General features: G+C 42.2%; 1 protein-coding gene across 4 annotated transcripts in view; it reads left to right on the forward strand.

Annotated features, from left to right (window-relative positions):
- LOC149168732 (uncharacterized) overlaps positions 1-21,441 on the forward strand; it is a 391,641-nt gene that overhangs the window by 103,319 nt on the left and 266,881 nt on the right. For all 4 annotated transcript variants that reach the window (XM_089428395.1, XM_089428396.1, XM_089428393.1 and 1 more), the window contains exon 4: positions 17,604-17,719. In XM_089428395.1, the coding sequence (XP_089284521.1) occupies positions 17,604-17,719 (116 nt within the window). The remainder of the gene's footprint in view (positions 1-17,603; positions 17,720-21,441) is intronic.

Genomic DNA, 21,441 nt, shown 5'->3' on the forward strand with positions numbered 1-21,441 from the left:
GATCTATGCTCTGATACCACTGTAATATCCCTTACCAGGAATATTCCTTAAACACAAGCAAAACTCCAACCAGAGATGGACTGGGAGGGCGTTTACCAGATATGTCGCCTCTGAAAAGAGGATGAGATCCGGAGGCTACTTGGCCCTTTCCAGACTCTGTCTAAGAGTATACGAGAAACACCCAAGTGATATAATAGCCGAGAATGCTCAAAGAGATACAAATAACAATGATGCAACATATAACAATATAAGCATAAGCAGATACTCAAGAAATGCAGAGAGAATGCTGAGCCATTTTATTATACTGAGTAATCGAATGAGTACAAGAGGTGATCAGGAAGATGGCACCTCGACTTGCACCAGGCAAGTGAAGAAATACACTTAGAATAGCAAAGGAAGGGCCCCTCTCTGAACTGCGTCCAAGCTGCTGGAGAACTGCCGCGCTGCTGCTGCTAGAAGTCAAATGAGGATTTGGGGCTGCTCCCCTCCTCAGAAAAGGCTGGAACTCTGGAATCAAACTCTACTCAAGAAACCCAGAAAAGCCCAGAAAGCTTTCCTAAAATGGTAGACCCCTGAAAATCACCCCCTTGGGGTTCTGCGCAGTCCCTCAATACTCTGCGCTGCCATTGAATGAAACCCTCCAGAAAACTGCCTGAAACCCCTGCCAAAAATCTCCAATATGCAAGAGCTGAACCCCTGCTCTACCTCTCTACACAAATCCTCCTGCAAACCCTGAACCCAGACTCCTGCCAGAAAGAATTGTGTCCTCCTCTCAGTGCTGCGCAGTCCTCCAAAACGCTAATGAAACTGCTGCTGAAATGTTGAAGAAACTACTGGTGGAATGCCAATGTAAATACCTTGCCCGAGCAGGCACTCGAAGTCCCCCGAGGCTAAGGGTGAGATCTCCGAACGGAGACACTCAATGCACTAAACAGTGCTGCAGACTAGCTAAACAGCCAACGTGCTCTAAGTCGAAATGACTATCACAAATGCTCATAACCGGAATGATCAAAATGAGGGGGCTCCTCTCTCTTTTATAGCCCTTGCCTCTCTCAATCCCAAGGCTCACCTCCTCCTGCGTGATTCCCCTCTTGCCACGTGTTTCTTCCCTCCTGCGCAGTCCCTCCATGTGTCTGCGTGGGCTCCATTTCTGCGTCCCCCTTTGGCCCCCTTGGCTCCCCTTTAAGTCACAACGTTGTGCTACTAGGAAATGACTTTTTATTCTAAAAGTGAGTTATGTCCCCCTTCCTCACTTTTTTTATTTACAAATAACTATAGAAGGCAAAAATTGAACAAAATTGAATATTCCAATTAGCCATGGCTAATTAGGAATATTACACAATTTCAGAAGTAGTTGAACCTCCAAGAGAAGAAGATATGTGATGATGAGATGCTCCAAATTGATTTGACTTGAGGTGTATTTATATGCTTTTAGGTGGTCGAATTAGCTTGCGTAGGTTGACTTGTACTTGTGAGTTTTATATTAAAAATTTAAATTTTCCTTGACCAAATTAAATTCTTCCAAGGGCAAAGAGGGTCTTCTCTAAATGAGGATGGCTGTCCAAAGTAGGGAATTTTTCCTTGAGCTGCCAAATTAACAGACTTTTTTTCCGAAGAAAGAGAGCGCGTAATTTCCATTAATTCAGAATTGCAGAAAATTACATGTTGTAGATGCTGTACGCATATGCTGTAGTGTGGGTATACCACTTACAATAACCAATACTTCAGGGAAGTATGCAGATAGGCCCTCAAACAGGGCATCCAGAAAGAGGGTATGTAAACCCCAACAGGAGTGAACCCCTACCCTTACAAGCTAATAAAAACAGAAAATAAAAACAGTAAATATACGATAGCTCCTGTGGAATGAGCAGTAATAGTTCGAAATGGCAGCCAAAAACAGAGGGGAGAGGCACGAAATGGTAGAGAGCAGCCGAGGTAGCCACACCTCCCCCATCCCCTCAACTCTCCACCAAAATCCTCAGAACCCAGTGGAAGAAAACCACCCAAAATTCCAGAGAAGCCAGAAAAGAAGCTAACCAGCAGCAGCCATAGAAAAGCGGCACGAATCGATGCAGAGACAGACTCCACACCTCAGATCCCTCAACACTCTCCATAGCTGCTTTGGTAGCGAGCAAAAAACCAAAAAAAACCATCGCATCAGCAAGGGAGTCCAACAGGTCCCGAACAGAGCTGAGGCGGGCCGGTTTTGGGGGCAGAGGCGGCTAGGGCAGCCACCTCGCCCCCACGAAAAAAGTCAGGAGGTCCGAAACCCCTGTCTCCGTTCTGCGGCACATCACAGTTAATCAAAGGCCAAACCCCTTGTTGAAGCCGCCAAGTCAGAGGGTCGGGAGGTGCGCAGATAGCCGCCGAGGAACCAGAGGAAAAAAAGGCCGCCGCCGCGCTGCTCAAAGCACTAAGAAATACTCCGGACCACAGCCGATGATGAGCAGAGGATGCAGTGCAAACTGCCTCCCCGGGAACACCAGACGAGGCCGATAATGGGTCGAGTCCCGCTGTGGAAGATGAAGAAAGACCCAGCGCAAGGGAATAGGGGAGCCGAGGCCGAAACAACCGGATCCGCCCACCCGAAGCAGCGAGACCCTGTACCGAAATCAATGTAGATGCTGACCGCCCGACGAGGAAGCAATGCACCCGATGGCAGCCAGAAGGCCACCAGGACCCCCACCAGCCGAAGCCCCGCCGCCGCAGGCTCAGGCAATAACCAGAGCCGAGTAAACCCTAGGTCGGAGCTCTAAATCCTCAAGACCCCGGTCCTTCGCATGTCTAGTGACTTGTGTTGAAAATCTGCCAAATTAACAGATTACTCCAAGAAGACCTGGATTTTCTTCATGAAGACCAAGGATAAGGTCTTTAAGATGTTCCAAGAGTTTAAGGCTCTTGTGGAGAACCAAAGAGGGAAGAAAATCAAGTTCTTGAGGACAAACAATGGTGCGAGTATACCTCCAATGAGATGAAGGAATTTTGTGTGAGAGCAAGCATCAGGAGAGAGTTCATAGTGCCATACAACCCCAAAAAAATAGGGTGGCAGAGAGGAGGATCATGGCCATGGTAGGGGCAATGAGACCTGTTGTCGCGCAAACTGACACGACAACGCTCAGACCGGGGGCTGTCACTCTGATCCCCGGTCTCTCCGTTTAAGCCTGTCTCCCACGGCTAAGGGGGGTAGACCCTGAGGAAAGATGAAGGCCAACTGCCAAACAGTTGGGCCGGGAGACGAGATGCACTAAAATGGTTTTATTGATTTGATAGACCAGTGCCTAAATGAGTACTTTCTAGGTGATATAAGAGCATGAATCATAAACAGCAGTCACCATTCATCAAATGATCGGAACAAAGTTTTAAATGTCCAGCAAAAAACCACAAAGCTCTCCGAAAGACGATATCCAGCAAACTAAAAGAAATAAATTTGCTTTAAATAACCGTGAAGCCAGATATCAATTTTGAATTCAGTCCACAACACAAAAGATATACGATGATGAATAACTGAAGGTGGTAAGAACAATTTTCCACAGAATTTTTTTTTTTTTTTTTTTTTTTTTTTTAAAGAAAAATTTAAAATCTAAAATCTAAACTTCTATATATATATATATATATATATATATATATTTTTTTTTTAATAAAAAAAAGAAAAGAAAATTTAAGAAAAAAAAAATTAATCTAAACTTAAAATCTATTCAATCTAAATGTAACCTAAGCCTAAAACATTAACTAAATAAAAAAAACTACAACAATATAAACTACATGAAAATTTAAATAAAAAAAAATCTAAACTACACTAAATCACAACAACTACAAACTATACGCTATATTCAAATCTAAACTAACCTACGCTACAGGATTCGCTGCTTTGAGGAATAAATCGAAACGAAAATTCGATGAACCGAAAACAATGACTGCAGACGCGCCCAAAACCTGGAACGAGAAATCAAATGAAATGCGGCCTCAGGCCCGACCCAAAGAAACGCAATCACAATGTCAATAAGCGGGAGTTAACGGATCTCAGAAGCAGCCCGAAACGAAATGCAAGAAATCGACAAACAAAAATGCTCAGAAATATCGAAGTCGTGCCCTGGCTCAAAAAAAAAAAGGAAAATCGAAAAGCGTTTGGTTCAGTGAGGAAAAGCCGTAGCTGTGACTGGGTATCCAGCAGAATGACTGATGTAAAACAAGACTATGGCAGGCAAAACGACCCCCGAAATGCTCACGCTTGCTTCACAGTGAATAAACAATATTACATAAACAATTGGACTGCACCAGAACGGAGTCACGAGACAGCAATGGGCACGGCGATTTCAGAAATACCCTAACTGTTAAAACCAAACTTCAATCAAACTAAATGCAAACCATAATGCTGAGCTATCTATGATTTCACTAGCGAATCAAACGCTGAGGAAAAAGAAAAGGATTTGAGATATCAGGTTACGTGTTTTTTCCCCAGAAGAAATATACGCAGGTGCTTCAGAGACGTTTTTTGTAGTTTTGGTGATGTGCTTGCAGGTTAATGAAGACAGCAGGGTTTGGACATACCTGGGATGATTGAACCATACAGAACGCACCCTCCTTTACGTTTGGTTCTCACGTTGATGCAGCGTGCCAAGTTTTATCTCTTGACTGGCCCGAAACTACTCTTCTGGCACGTGTATACCAGTGCTGGATTGCCCTTATCGCAGTTTGAAATTTACTTCGATGACTGGTAACGCAGGCAAGGTGAAAGACTGCAGCGGTGGATGTAAACGTAGGCCAGTTCGCCAATTTACAAATTGTCGAATGCCAAAATCAGAAGAAGGCTGCAACCCTGATAACAAATATCCTGCAGAAAAAGAAATTTGGCAGACATACAAAATTTTGGAGTAAAACCCTTCAAAATTACCTAAAATCAAAATTTTACAGCTCTAGAACAGCCAAATTTAACCATGATTGCAGTAACATTTTCAATATATCATAAATTTGAACTTTACTGTGAAAATAAAGAAAAATCTCTCATGTAAAACAGAAAATGAACTTTAAATAATTAACCCAGGGCACAATCAGCTGGGCTCTGCACAGAACAGCCTGTGGGAGTCGGCTGGTTCAGCCCAGAACTTCCCCAAACGCCCACAAATACCCTGCACCTAAAGGTTTCCTGCACACCTCAAGCAAACATCAGCAAAGAGGGCAAGAAATGCTGCTAGAATTCAAGGAATAATGGAGATACCTGCCATTATTCCAGAAACCCTACAACATTCAAACCCTAACACGTGAGCAAGATACCTGTACTCACAATGCTCTGACAAAAACCAGCTATTTTAACTGCTGAAAACTGAAATATGCAGAAAAGCAAACATCTCACAGCAATTCCAGAGAGTAACACCAGCCAGTTTGAACCCCAAAGTCTTCTTTATTAATCAGAAATCAGATTACAAGAGAGCTTTCAGTACAGACTCACAGATCATATAAACCTCTAAAATGACCCCCTAAGACCCTATAAGAAGGAAATGATCCCAACGGCTAGTTTTGGGTGATCCATGTAGAACTGATCTCGACCGTTGATGAGGATCAAGACACCTCTTGAACTCATCCGTCGATTTTATTTAAAAAGATATTTTGCATGTGTTCACAAAAAATATTATTATTTTATTATTTAGGGTTTTTGCTTTGTTTTATGATTTTTTTATTATTTTATTATTTTTTATTTTTAATTTTATTTTAATATTTTATTTATTTTCTAAATGGATCATTTGAACCAAACCGTTGGAAACATCCCCTAGGACCTAGGACCTAGGACTCATGAGGGGATTTAAACATTTCTCAACCCTCAAGACACATTACCTCATGACTTTTACAATTTACATCTCAAAGGGATGAAACCACTTAATACAGACCCTCATAGAATACCCAGTTCTGCGACACAACTATAATCTAGCAGATTAACATGCTAGGATTCTCCTAAAGTCCTAATAACAAAATGCATCCCGGCTTTGGGGTCGGGTTTGAAGGAAAACTCTGCCGATCCATGGATCGGTGAGACTAAAAACCTCCCGGGACGCAGATCATCATTAGAAAGTTAGGTCCACCTAGGCAATTTTACATATATGACTCTGATCTGCTTAGATTATTTACAATCAATACATGCAGACTGGGTTTACATAAAAAATGATCAAGCTGTCGATGACTGTAGGCTGGCACTGACATGTCGCTCAGGAGCTACCCCTCTCTGCCAGCAAAAAGGAGGTGGACTGCATGGGCAGTTGACCAGTAGTGGTCAACAAGACCCATGTTACATGATCAAAGGCTACCTTTCTTTTTATGGGCTGAGGCTTGTAACACTATAGTATATCTGTAGAATAGGAGTTCACACAGAATGCTAGGGAGTAAGACTCCCGAGGAGGATTTTTCTGGGAAGAAGATTGAGATTGGTCACTTTAGGATTTTTGGGTGGCTTACTTATTCGCATGTCCCTGAGGAGAAGAGGACAAAGTTGGAACCCACTTTGTCACAGAGAAGGGCATCTTTGTGGGTTATAATGAGACCTCTAGGGCCTATCACATATATATTCTTGCCAAAAGGAAAGTTGCCTTGAGACGGGATGTGATGTTTGAGGAGGAGAGGGCCTTGAGAAGGTCACAGGAGGATGATCATGTAGAGCAACAAGCTCCTCAACAAGGGAGTACACCATAGGTTTCAGGGTCTCTAGGTTTAGGCTCATAGGGCTCAAGAGGATTATCGACTTCTAGGGTGACTGGTTCACGGTTTTCTGGATCTCAGGGCACATATTCCTAGAGTATAGGTCACTACATGTTGATTTGGGGTAGCATCGGATGTGCTCTAGCCACGAAATTTGGTGGAGAGGTTTGGGCACATGAGATCCCCAATACCCAGAAAGGGTTTGGGCAGATTCTAAACAGATCAAGAGATATTAAAATAATTAATATTCTTAATGGAGTCCCTATGTTTAAACTTACGGAAAATAAAACATTAATGTGTATTAATATGAATCTGTGTTAGAGTGGTCCAAAAGAGATGGATCAAGCCAGATCTAATCTTAGCCATTGATTAGGGACTTAATCTCGGCCATTGATATGTCAATAAGAAAAGCATAAGAGGAGGCTTGAGGGTCACTTGGAGAATATACCAGATGATCAGTCATTCTATTCTCTAGAGCGGGGTTTGCTAAGAGAGATAGAATCAATGATCATGAGAGCAGCTGAGGGGCATTGAGTACAGAGGAACAAAGAAGGCAGAGATTGTGTCGGGAGAGCAGCGTAGCAGCCAAGGAGGGTGACGCAGAGCCAGCAAGCACGCAGATGCAGCCAAGTGCTGTGCAGAGCACGAGAGGGGCCAGCATAGCTGACACAGAGGCTCCCAGAGCTGACACAGGGCCTCCTGGGGCTGATGCAGGCCAAGAAAGGCTGACGTAGGGCCAGCGTGAGACAGAGAGGGGCTGACGCAGTCCAGATTGGGCAGACCTTGGGGTTGCAGGAGTAGTTTTGTGCTAAGGAGTTGCCGGAAGGGTTTTCCGGGGTTTCAGCCAGGAGATTTCTCTCTAACTGTGAGGTATAGCTGCTAAGGAAATTCTCTGTTGGGTAGGCCAGTTACGACACCCAGATTGTACTTTAATATTGCTTAATAAGAAAATCCTTAGATCGCTGCACCGATTTTCCCGCATTGGGTTTTTCCGGGGACATTGGTCCAAAAATAATGGTGTCATATGGCGTGTTTGTTTCTGTTTCTTTTAGTTGCTGATCTGTAATATGTTGAGCATGCACTGGTGTTTATTTTTTAGTATTTACTTTGTAAATAACTTGTTAAAGAAAATAACAAGTAGGTACGAATAAATCAAAAAAAGTGCATGAAGGGTTTGTAAACTAAGTAAACTTAGAAACTTCAAAATGGTATCGGAGCATGATTGTAGATCACATGAAGACTTAAAGACATCAGCTGAGCGGAGCAATAGCAGCAGAAAACAACTGTCCCAGGTGACAGAAGCTGTTTCTAGCAGTGCAGAAGCCAAGGAAGTGTGACGCAGAGCCAGCCAGAGCCATGCAGAAGAAGATGGGAGTTGCACAGAGCCTCAGAGAGGCTAGCGTTGTTGACACAGAGGGTCAGAGGGCTGACGCAGGGCATCCCAGGGTTGATGCAGACCCATCTTGGGTGACGCAGGGCCAATGTGAGGCAGAGAGGGGCTGACGCAATTCACAGAGAGGCAGTTGTTGGGGTCTAGAAGGCTGCGGGAATATTGCAGAGTGGAGCTGGTGAGGTACTGTAGTCAGAACAATACCTGACAGAGCAGGGCCAAAGGAGTTGTTACCGAGGGTTTCTACCGAGGAACCCGGATCAACAGTGCAGTTGCACAAGATGATCAGAGTAGGGGGCATCTCGACAAGCGGCAGAAGGATTTCCAGGAGGGAAATTAGGACTCAGAGGGAGTCCAGAAGAGAACTTCCAATCGGGAAGTAGAGACTCAGAGGAGTCGAACAGAGAACTTCTAGGAGGGAATTACAGGAGCGTCATAGCACTTCACGGGGTAAGAGACCAGGATAGACTGGGTGGAGCATCGAACTTCGCAGTCTGGAAGGCCAGAATCTTATCAGTGCTTGAGAGGAATCGTGTCAAGAACTTCACGTTTGAAGGTTATAGCTATCCCAGTCGACCCCAATGATAATGACAAGTATGAGGAGGTGATGGCGAGGGCCAAGCGCATTATTCTTGACGAGGTCGAAGATCATGTGGTACCACATATAGCCGAGAAGGAAACGACAATTGAGATGTGGGAGGCTCTCAAGAAGTTGTACCAACATACTTCTGTGCAGAGAAGAATGTTGCTCGAGAACCAGATGAGGTCGTATTAGATGAAGAAGGGTCAATCGATTGACACCTTCCTTGGAGGACTGAATGAGATTTGAGACCAGTTGACTACTATAGGAGCGACATCGGATCAGGAGCTTATGGTGAGGACAGCCCTGAATGCTGTCTCAGAAGATTGGGTAGTTTTTGTCCAGAATATCCTGGGCAGAGGGACTCTCCCACCTTGGGATGAGATGTGGGCAGCTCTTCGCCAGGAAGAGATCAGACGGCAGTCAAAGACAGGTAGCAGCAGCAAAGGGATCAAGGTCAAGTAAGAGGAGGAGGATGTGGCCCTAGCATCTGAGGGAAAGCAGGAGAAGCAGAAGAAGAAAGATCTCTCCAAGATCAAGTGCTTCCACTAGGGGAGATGGTTCGTTATGCGACCTAGTGCCCAAGGAAGAAGAGTAAGGGAGAGTCTTCCGAGACTAAGGCAACGCCAACACGGGCAGAGAAGGAAGTGTTGACAGACGATGACTGTGCTATGAGTGCACACGCCACTTGAGCGGAAGTGGGGAGACATCGAGTTGTAGTCAGGCGGACTACAAGAGATGAGGGGTAGGATCCTTGAGGTACCCAGCCTCTTGGATTAGACCTTGCTATGGGAGCCCCGATGAGGAGTAACAGGATTGGTTGAGTGGGTAGAGGCGGATGCGGATGGAGCGGCAGAGAGAGCTACAGTGCAGGAGTCACGAGATAGCGTAGAGCTAGCAGGCTACATCAGTGCGAGAGGCACAGGAGTGTTGCACTAGTGTAGGACGACACAGAAAGGTGTGCAATGGTGCGAGATGCAGGGAGTTGTTGCAGCAATGTAGAGGTCAGAGAGGGAGCACTTGTCAGCGACAGAGGGAGCTTCAGCATCAGTGGGTGTCTCTAGCCTAACAGGGAGGTCAGTTGGGAGATCAGTTACTTACTTCTCAGTGACTGAGTTGCAGTGTTGCATTGGGCAGCACGATGCAGCATGATGAGAGGAGGTGCAGTGCGGACGCAGTGCTGAGAGAAAGGACCAACAGCAACATGGATGCAGAGGGAGCTGTCATACAGAGGCAACAGTGGCAGTGGCAGAACCATGGGCAGTAGTACAGGAGGCAGCAGTGCAGAGGATGTTGGGCAGGAAGGCCTAGCATCAGCACAGGTACCGATGCCGGATAATCAGAGTAATGCTCAGTGAGGAGTATTGCTAGAGCACAGTGCTCGCTAAGAGGGAGTGTTGATTTGGGGTAGCATCGGATGTGTTCTAGCCACGAAATTTGGTGGAGAGGTTGGGGCACATGAGATCTCCAATACCCAGAAAGGGTTCGGGCAGATTCTAAACAGATTAGGAGATATTAAAATAATTAATATTCTTAATGGAGTCCCTAAGTCTAAACTTAGGGAAAATAAAATATTAATGTGTATTAATATGAATATTTGTTAGAGTGGTCCAAAAGACATGGATCAAGCCAGATCTAATCTTAGCCGTTGATTAGGGACTTAATCTCGACCGTTGATATGTCAACAAGAAAATTATAAGAGGAGGCTCGAGGGTCACTTGGAGAATATACCAGATGATCAGTCATTCTATTCTCTAGAGCGGGGTTTGCTAAGAGAGATAGAATCAGTGATCAGAAGAGAAGCTGAGGGGCATTGAGTACAACAGAACATAGAAGGTAGAGATTGTGCGAGAGAGTAGCGCAGCAACTAAGGAGGGTGACGCAGAGCCAGCAAGGGCTCATGCAGGGCCACGCAGAGGTAGCCAAGTGCTGCGTAGACCACCAGAGGGGCCAGCGTAGCTGACGTAGAGGCTCCCAGAGCTGACACAGGGTCTCCTTGGGCTGACGAAGGCCAAGAAAGGCTAACGCAGGGCCAGTGTGAGACAGAGAGGGGCTGACGCAGTCCATATTGGGAAGACGCTGGGGTTGCAGGAGCAGTTTGTGCTGAGGAGTTGCCGGAAGGGTTTTTTGGGGTTTCAGCTAGGAGATTTCTCTCAAACTGTGAGGTATAGCTGCTAAGGAAATTCTCTGTTGGGTAGGTCAGTTACGACACCTAGATTGTACTCTGATATTGCTTAATAAGAAAACCCTTAGATAGCTGCACTGGTTTTCCCGCATTGGGTTTTTTCGGGGACATTGGTCCAAAAATAATGGTGTCACATGGCATGTTTGTTTCAGTTTCTTTTAGTTGCTGATCTGTAATATGTTTAGCATGCACTGGTGTTTATTTTCAGTATTTACTTTGTAAATAACTTGTTAAAGAAAATAACAAGTAGGTAGGAATAAATCAGAAAAAGTGCATGAAGGGTTTCTAAACTAAGTAAACATAGAAACTTCAACACTACAAGCTATGGGGGCATCCTCATCAAGATTACAGGCTCCAAGGGAGGCAAGCCAAGATGGCTTTATGAGACCTTGAAGGAAGCACAAGATTCAGTGGGAAGACCCAAGTGGTCAATTAGGGAGAGAAAACCACCAGAGAGGTTGGGTGGCTGTGTGGCTAGTGTTTTTGAGACCAAGCCATCTAGCTACGAGGAGGCTGCTAATCAGCAGATTTGGAGGGATGCCATGGTGCAGGAGTATGCTTCCATCATGAAGAATGATGTTTGGGAGATAGTGTCGAGACTTGAGGGGAAGTCAGTGGTGACTTCCAGGTGGCTTTGCTAGATCAAACATGCTGCAGATGGCAGTGTGGAGAAGTTCAATGCTCAATTTGTAGCATGTGGGTTCTTATAGTTTGAGGGAGTTGACTATGAGGAGACCTTTGCACTAGTGGCTCAATTCACCTTGATTAGAGCAATGATCTCCATTGCAGCAAAGATGGGTTGGAAGATTCACCAGATGGATGTGAAGACCACCTTTCTCAATGGAGTCATACAAGAGGAGGTTTATATTGAACAACCACAGGGCTTTGAGGTGCATGGGAGAGATTCTCATGTATGTAGGCTTAAAAAAGCCTTATATGGTTTGAAGCATGCATCGAGAGCATGGTACTTGAGGATTGATTCCTACTTGCAACACATGGTTTTCAAGAAAAGTGATGCAAATGTGAATCTATATTACATCGTGGTTGGTAAGGATCCACTTACTCTTGTACTATATGTTGATTATTTATTCATTACAGGAGAGAAGAGACTCATTGAGTACTACAAGAGAGATCTTGCTTCAAAGTTCGAGATGACTGAAATAGGACTGATGCACTATCTTCTTGGGTTGGAGGTTTGGTAGGAGGACGCGCATATCTTCTTGGGCTAGGGCAGGTATGTAGGGGGCATATTGAGGAGATTTTGTATGGAGGACTACATGCCTATGGCCACACCGATGATTATCAACTAGAAGAAGCTGCATGCTTCTGATTTTGAGTTGGTAGACCCCACATTATATTGTCAGTTGAGTGGGTCATTGATATGACTGGTCAGCATTAGATCAAATATTTGTTTCGTAGTCAACACATTGAGTTAGTTTATGATGGAGCCCAGGAGGGTGCATTGGGTGGCTACGAAACATGTTACAATACCTATAGGGCACAATGGATTATGGACTAGACTATATCTAGAGAGATGGAGTCAGGTTGACAGGTTGTACAGACTCAGATTGGTTAGGTAGTGCTAGTGATAGGAAGAGTACATCTAGATGTTATTTCATGTCGGGTTCAATAATGATGTCGTGGTTCAGTAGGAAACAAAGATCAGTGGCATTGAGTTCCGTCGAGGCTGAGTACATTGCAGCTAGTTAGGCTAGTTGTGAGGCTATTTGGCTTTGCAAGATGTTGTATGGCTTATTTGATCGACAACTGAGACTAACTACAATTTACTGTGATAATCAAAGTTGTATTAAACTCACAGAGAATCCAATATTTCATGACAGGTCAAAGCATATTGAGATCAAATACTACTTCATCTAAGATTGTGTTCAAAGAGGCGTGTTGACCTCTACTGGTCAACTACCCATGCAGTGCACCCCGTTTTTCTTGACAGAAAGAGGTAGCTCCTGAGCAGCATGTCCGTGCCATCCTGCCATCATCAGCAGTTTGATCTTTTTGATTGTAAACCCAGTCTGCATGTATTAACTGTAAATAATCTTAGCAGACATGAAGTCATGTATGTAATTTGCCTACGTGGACCTAACTTTCTGATGATAATCTACGTCCCGGAAGGTTTTTTGTCTCACCGATCCACGGATCGACAGAGTTTTCCTTCAAACCTGACGCCAAAGCCGGGATTGATTTTGTCATTAGAACTTTAGGAGAATCCTAGTGTGTCGATCTGCTAGATTATCGTTGTGTCGCAGAGCTGGGTGTTTTGTGAGGGTCTGTATTAAATGGGTTTGTCCCTTAAGATGTAATTTTGTAAAAGTCATGATGTAATGTGTCCTGAGGGTCGAGAAATGTTTTAAACCCCCTCATGAGTCCTAAGTCCTAGGTCCTAGGTGATGTTTCCGAAGGTTTGGTTCAGTGATCCATTTTAAAATGAATTAAAAAATTAAAAAATGAATAAAAATAATAAAATAATGAAAAATAATAAAAAATTAAAAAAATCAAGCAAAAACCCTAACTAATAAAATAATAATATTTTAAGTTAATAAATCGACGGATGAGATCAAGAGATGTCTTGATCCTCATCAACGGTCGAGATCATTTCTACATGGATCACTCGAACTAGCCGTTAGGATCATTTCCTTTATATAGGGTCTTAGGGGTCATTTGAGATCATTCGATCTGTGAGTAAAAGACTGAAGAAGCTCTCTTGTAAATTTGTTTCTGGTTAATAAAGAAGACTTTGGGGTCCATATCTTGCTGGTGTTACTCTCTTGGAATGCTGTGAGATCATTTCATTTTCTGCATATGTTATTTTCAGCTGTTAATAATAGCTTTTGTAGAGTATTGTGGGTACAGGTATCTTGCCCACTTGCTAGGGTTTGGGTGCTGCTAGGGTTTCTGGAGTAATGGCAGGTATCTCCATTACTGTTTGAGATCTAGCAGCATTTTTGCCCTCTTTATTGACGATTGTTTTGAGTTGTGCAGAATAACATTTTCTGAAGGAATTTTGTGGGCGTTCGGGGAAGTTCTCGGCTGAACCAGCCAACTCCCGCAAGCGTTTTTTGTTGAGCCCAGCTGGATTTGATCCTGGGTCTATCATTCGGTTTTATGTTTTAATTTGCATGAGAAAATTTCTGAAGTTTCTTACAGTGACAATCTGAAATTTCTTATCTTTAAATTTTTTTCCTGTTCTTATTGTTAAATTTGGTTGTTAAAGGGGCCAAATCTGTAAATTAATTAGCGGTTGTAGGCTTTCAAAATTTTTTCATTAGGGTTTTAAATTTTTGTTTTATACAGATTTGTCAATTGGGTTTTTTCTTTTGTGATTGCAGGCATAGGGTTTTTCTCCAGGGACTACCCCCCTTAGCCGCAGGAGACAGGCTTAAACGGAGGGATCGGGGATAAGAGTGACAGCCCCCGGTCTGAGCGTTGTCGTGCCAATTCGTGCGACAACAAGGCGCAGTGAAGCTAGAGTACATTTCCATTGATGAATAGGTTGCAATCATTCTCATCAAGTCCTTGCCAAGGGTCAAGCATGTCTACTTCAGGAATAAGGTGGGAGTGGTGAGAAACAACTTCCTCGGTAAGAGGGAGTGTTGAAAAAAAAGGTACCAAGGAGGTGTTTCCTAGTGCCTTTTTCCTAAGCCTAGGAAAATAAGTGAACCCACCTTTTTAGTGTGACTTTATGAGATCATTAAAGTCATGTGATTTTTTAGTCACTTTATGAGGTCTAAAAGTACATTGCACTTTTATAATATTAAAACGACTTTATATTTTTACAGTGACTTTATGAGGCAAAAAGGTACATGGTACAACAAGTTATTAAAGTGACTAGAGGGGGTCATTAATGTAGAACCCATTTTAATAAATTAACCAGAGATTTAAATGTATACCCTAAATTTTAGAATTAAATCAGAAATTGAATTGCAATCAAAATTTAAATATAAGTATTTACTTCTTTATATTCTGTTTGGATAATTCTGGCTGTTGTTGGTCCTAATCCGCTTATGTTAGCAAACTGACCGAGTCCACCCTGCCAATCTGTTTTCAACCTCTTCGGTTCCCAGATTGAGAGGACTTCGAAATCAAAGTCCTCTGCACCCATGCCCAAAACTCCAAGAATAAAGGCTCAATTTTACAAATTTTCCAGATCTCTAGCTCATTCCTTCGGTTTCACAATATTCTCTTCAATTAAAAAAAAAACTCCCCCTTGTTATGTCCTCTTCGACTCCCTTATATCCTTAAACCCACCATCATTTAACCTCTTTGCTGTCAGTCCCCTTTCTTCCACTGCCTCCCGATTCCATTTGCTGTCACCCTCCAACCTTTCTTTCCCTTTTGGATAGAGGCAGTCATATTTATATTTGAAATGATATCCATATTGAAGATAAAGTGTTGGAACAACATATTATTTATTTATTTATTTTTAATTTGATTAAATTGCTTTATTTATATATTTAAAATTTTAAACTAATGAATTTATTTTAACATCTAAATAAATTGTTTTATTTATTTTGATTAAATTAAATTAATTTACAATTCATTATCTCTATTATATATATAGGTATATAAGGGTGGTACACATATCAAGGATCCCACTCAATATATTTATTATATTCTGGTGAGTTAGGAATTTACTTTGATAAATGATTTATTAACTTAAACATTTTCCAATATTAGCTATTATGTATACTAGTGCAATACATTCGGTTCATTCATATGTAGCTATCATATGGATGCCCTGTAGCATGCTAATATTCACATTCTGTTTGTAATTGTAGGTGGATCATTACAATTAATGAAAAGGGAGACATGAGAGGGGGGTCAATGTGAGATTAGATCTCCACCCTTTATCAAGAGAAGCTGAGATCTAATTTGAGCCCTTGATCTTAGGGATAGCCGATAGGTCGTCTCATCCTTATGGAAACTAAAAAGGGGTAAAAGCAAATGGAGGCTTATTCTTCATGTGTAGCTTTTGGAGAAGAGGAGAGGAGAGAAGTAAAGAGGAGAAGCTGCGATAGCATATCCTTGCAGCAGGAGAGACAGTACAACAGCACACACTTCTAGGCAGAATTTGTGGCACACATACTGAGAAGGTACAGTGGTACAACAGCCCAAATTTCTAGGAGAAAACTCAGCGCATTTTTTGAGGCAGCTACAACAGTATACCCAGTGCAAATTTCGAGGGAGTCAGCACATTATTTGCAGGTATGACATGCTTGAATTTTGAGGAGGAAAACAGTCCGTCAGTGGCACAAATTTTGAGGGTCTGGCTGAACAGTGACATGGTTTTTGAGGCTGGAAAATCTGGATAGTGTCACGAAATCCAAGGCAGAGAGTGCTGGACTGTGGCATGAGTTTTTAGACAGCAGCACAAAAATCTAGGAGCTGGCCTGAATTTCAAGGAGGGATATAAGTACCCATGTTTGTAATTAATGCTGTAAATTTCTCTCAGAAAAAGCAAATGAAATCCTCTTCCTACTAGTTTTCCCTTCAGGGTTTTTCCAGGGTCTGATTGACCAAAAATCAATACCTAAATTTTTGTCCATTCTTGTGAAATTTATCCGCTGAATGTGGAAAATTAGTGATAGCTTCTAGTGTTTTAATCAAATTTATATTCAAGTTTAATATCAGCAATGAACAATGGGGTTTGAGCATTAAACTTGATGAGCAAAACAAATTAAAACTTGGTGGGTATACATGACACAAATTTTCTACATGAATGGCGGCCCACCTTTGTTCAAGTGAAAATGCCAGACGGCGAGAGGCACATGGCTGATGCAAATGAGGGAGGCATATGGCATATCATCATCAAACAGTGGCTGGCAGTCAATTGGAGGAGAAGAGTTTTCTCCTATGGGGTTATCCATTTTGGTGGGTAACACACCCATTTGCCCTTATTGGATAGGCACTAGTCTTGGTCCACCATCTATTTCATTTAGAAATTATATCTTAAACTTATTTAGGTAAGCCACTGTTGTGCCGGAGGAGAGCCAGCCTAAAGAGAATGAAGGAGCTACTGTGGTGACAGTGAGTAGCCCTTCTTCATTACCCCTGGGGTTGCACTTGTGTTTGAGGCTTTGCCACATAAAGCGCATGTTTGGGAGATAAGACACTTAGCAAAGTTAATACATACAAATATGATGTTTTCTTCCTAAATAAATGAATACTCATATCAACTTTAATTAAATTCTTTTAGGATCAAGATTTAAACTATAGATCTGTGAAATCGATCATCAAACAGATAATCATGACTGGTATGTATCTCATTTGTTATCTGATCTCCTTCAAGGTGGCCCATTGTTCGCATTTTGTAGTGTCCGACAAGTTTTTGACTCTCGCAAACTCTCGCTGTCAGTTCTTGCTTTATCGAGCTGTGCCTAACATTTTTCTCTCACTGCCCTTAATTTACTCAATGCGATGATTTAATCTGTACATAGCTCTTCACCATTGCAAAAATAACACGTCCATCATTGCAAGATGACAGTAGGCCTCTCCAGCTTGTTTTTGCAGTTTAGGTTGGGATAGCTCATCCTGATTTGGTTTACGAGGTGTCTTTGTTTAAGAGGCATTATGAAATAGGTATATTTTGAGTGGTCCTGCTATCATGTGTGTTTGTATGGATAACTGATAGTCAGTTTTGTACCTTTCTTAGTGGAAAGTTGATGTTTATTTTCTCTACTGTCTACATATATTTACCTATTCCTGGAGGTGGGGGAAGACAGATTTTGATTTTGTTTTATGTATTGCAGGTTTGGCTTTTGTTGACTGCTCTGCAAGTGATCAGACCCTCGAGCTGCTGTACAAAGTTTTAGACCTTGGTTGCTGTGTCGTTTTAGCAAACAAAAAGCCACTCACAGAAAAAATTGTAATGATTTATCTTTTACCTCCAAACTTCAAAAACGTGTCAGCAGATTAAATTATATGTTTGATGAGGATTAGATCTTTGAGTTGAGAAGACTGCAACGTTTCCCACCTCAGTTGAAACATGAATAAAAAGGACTCTACAGATCTAGACAAGGGAGTTAGGAGAGCTGAATTGAGTCTGCAGAGCCCTTCCTTAAAAGGGTGTTTCTTGTCATCTGTTTTTTTTTATTTTTTTTATGATGTTTATAGTAGATCCCAATCTCTGGTCTAACAAATTGGCAAAATAGGTTTGAAATGCCAGTTGTTAGTTGATCTTGGTGCCTTCGGACTTGCAATGCTCAACTTCAGTTATTGTTTGATTTGCAAGCATTCTTTTGATTGGTTGTCCAAAGTTATAAATATATGTTCCTGTGTACATTAACCTTTTGATTTTTATTTCTAGATTTACGTAGAACCAAAAAATCTCATCATTCATATACCCATGTTCTACCTAGTTCATGTAAAAATTCCTACACCAGGAATCCCTACTGCAGCAACTCATAATATTACTCCTATTTGCTAAATTTCTTTAAACAAATTATTTGCAGTTTTCTACGGCAAATATCGTAATACATACATTGCAGCCTTCACTTAATTAAATTATATGTGGAAACAAGAGTCTGAGCAAGAAAGAAAATACAACCCAATCGACACCGTTATTTTTGGACAAATGTCTCTGAAAAAACCCAATGCGGGAAAATTGGTGCAACAGTTCTGAGGGTTTTATTATTATGCTGGAGAAAATCAGAGTACAATTCTAGGATGCTAAACTAGCAATCCAATACAGAGAGAAATTGGACAAAATGAATGGTGAAATGACCTCACCCTGTCACTGAGAGAATCTGTGACTGATCACGCTGAACTGGACCCTATGCATCAACCTGCGTCACCCTCTGCGTGGCCTCTGTGCAGAATTGCGTCACTCCTATGCAGTGTCTGCGTCACCCCTGCTGGGTATCACACTGCTCCTCCTCTAGACCCTCTGCTGGCTAGAAAATCTGAATTTCTACCTCCCGGTCCCACACCCCGGCTCCCGGCTACTGAAAGTCGATTTCCCTCAGCAAGAACTCGACTTCCCTCTATGGCCTGCGCTGCCACTACGTGGGCCAGCATTTGCCCCTCTGGACATCTTTCTGTCCTCTCTCTGCCTCGTACTCTCCGGCCCAAGAAAAAGTTCCTTCTTCCAGATTCTCATTGCCCCTCAACTGCAAAATCTCACAATCAAAATTCTCCCGGCAGCTGCTCTGCCTCAGAAATTCGAACTTTTGAATTCAGTTGGTGTGCTTTCCAAATGACCCTCAAGCTCCCTTAAATAATCTTCTCATTGACATTCAACAACCCAAATTAAAAGCTAATCAAGGTCTAAGATCATTTTGACTTGATCCTCGTCTTCTTCTCAAAGTTTCACCCATGATTAGATTAATACCCATTAATATTTTAATTTTCCTAAGTTTAGACTTAGGACCCCATTAAAAATATTAATTATTTTAATAAAATCATTTCTGAGTGGAATTTCCCAAAACGTTTTCTGGGTTCTTTGGAATACATGTGCCCAAGCCTCCCTGCAAAATTTGAGGCTTAGAGCACATCCGATGCTACCCCAAATCAACACGCCCTCTTAGTGAGGAATGTGCTCTACCAATATATGCTTCTTCATACTACTTTGACTCTGAAGCATTCTCTGTGTTGCTTGTGAAAATTCCTAATCCTCAAGGAACCCCTATTGCAGCAAATCTGAATCTACTTCACCTACTTGATTTTAAATACATTCATCAAGTTATTCTTCTAAATACTGAAGCAAATTACTTCCGCAACCTACACTAATTAAATATTTGATCTCATGAAACAGAAAATAGAGAAAAGAACAAGATACATAAGACACTTATTTTTGGACACAATAGTCCCCGGAAAAACCCAATACGGGAAAACTGATGCAACAATTCTGAGGGTTTATTATTATGCAGGAGAAATATCTGAATACAAATTTAGGATGCTCATCTAGCAATCCTTTACAAAGAAAATACAATACTGGTGGAAAATCTGAGTGAGTGTTACCTCACTTCACCCGGCAGAATTCTGGCTAATCTGGCAACAAGACTGGCTAACCCCAGCTACTTCTGCGCTGGCCCTGCATCAACCTTTCAGGCTTTGCGTTAGCCCTGCGTTAGCTCTTCTTCCCTCTATGTCAGCTATCCCGACTGTTCCCGAAGTTCCCGATAGTTATGGCTTCTACGTGACAAGCAACTTTCCCCTCTGTGCTGACCCTTTTGGCTCTGCGTCAAGGCTGCGTGGGCCTAGATTGGCCCAGCATTAGCTCTCCTAGCTACTACGCTGCCTCCACAAGCTCTCTCCGCCTCTCTGTTAGTATTCTCCAGAAAGTCCTTCTCCCGGATTCTCTCTTCCCCTCTTCTGCTAAATGGTTGTTGATTTTTGGTAGCATCGGATGTGCTCTAGCTTTGAAATTTGGAGGAGAGGCTAAGGCACATGAGATCTCCAAGACCTAGAAATCGTTTTGAGAAATTCCATCTGGATGAGGAGTTATTAAAATAATTAATATTTTTAATGGGTTCCTAAGTCTAAACTTAGGAAAATAAAAATATTAATGGGTATTAATAAATATAAGGATGAGAAGCTTCTAAGAGACGAGGATCAAGTCTATTTTAATCTTAGCCATTGATTAGGAACTTAATCTTGGCTGTTGATTCATCAACATGAAAAGTATAAGAGAAGACTTGAGGGTCATTTGGAGACACACCGACAGATACTCAGTATCTCAAGGAAATTCGATTCTCAAGGAAGAGGAGATTGATTTCAGAGGGAGTTGTAGGGTGGAGGAAGAGGAGGGCTTCAACAACAGGAAGTGATCGAGGAGGAGGTGACGCAGGGGCAGTGGAAGATAGCGCAAAAAGAGAGACGCAGTCCAGAGGAGAGATGCAAGGCCTACGCAGAGGGACGCAAAGCCATGTTGGGTCAATCAGAGTGACACAGGGATGACACAGAAGTGGGAGCAGGGTCTCCAAAGTGTTAGATGGTTTCAGAGGGAAAGTTTCAAGTGTTTTCTTTCAGTTTCTCTGAAAAATCATTCTTTGTAAAAGCAATTGTTGCTGAAGATTAATAAAGCCCTCATTTGCTGCACATGTTTTCCTGCATTGGGTTTTTCCGGGGACAATTGTCCAAAAATAACTGTGTCGATGTGATTGATTCTTGTGCATGTATTTTTTTCTGGGTAATTGTGTGATATCTGCATTAGAATTTATTTTAATATTTGCTGAAGGAATTTCATAAATAACTTATTGAGAATAATAAGTAGGTGAAATAAATCAGTTGTTGCAGTGATAGAATTTCAATTTAGAAATTTTCACATGGTATCAGAGCAGAGATCCGACAACAGGAAAGGAAAATCGATTATGGGTCAAGAGCATGATGTAGAGGCATCCACTCAAGGGGACTCGCGCAGATTTTCAGAAGAATGCACAAGGGACGAATATTCGATGTTAGCTTCCAGATTGGAAGAAGAAGCCGCTTGCCTTGCAATCTGCCTCCTTGGAGGTTTGGTATATAGACAGTGGAGCTTCTTGACATATGACATGAATCTGAGAATGTTTTTCAAATTATCAAGTAGAAAGAATGAATTTTTAGATCACCATGGGGAATATGGGAAAGTGTACTCTAGTAGGAAGAGGT

The sequence above is a fragment of the Pinus tabuliformis genome, chromosome 4_2 (genome assembly GCF_031772625.1).
Source record: "Pinus tabuliformis cultivar Carrire ecotype Pingquan chromosome 4_2, CPIR1, whole genome shotgun sequence".
NCBI lineage: Eukaryota > Viridiplantae > Streptophyta > Pinopsida > Pinales > Pinaceae > Pinus > Pinus tabuliformis.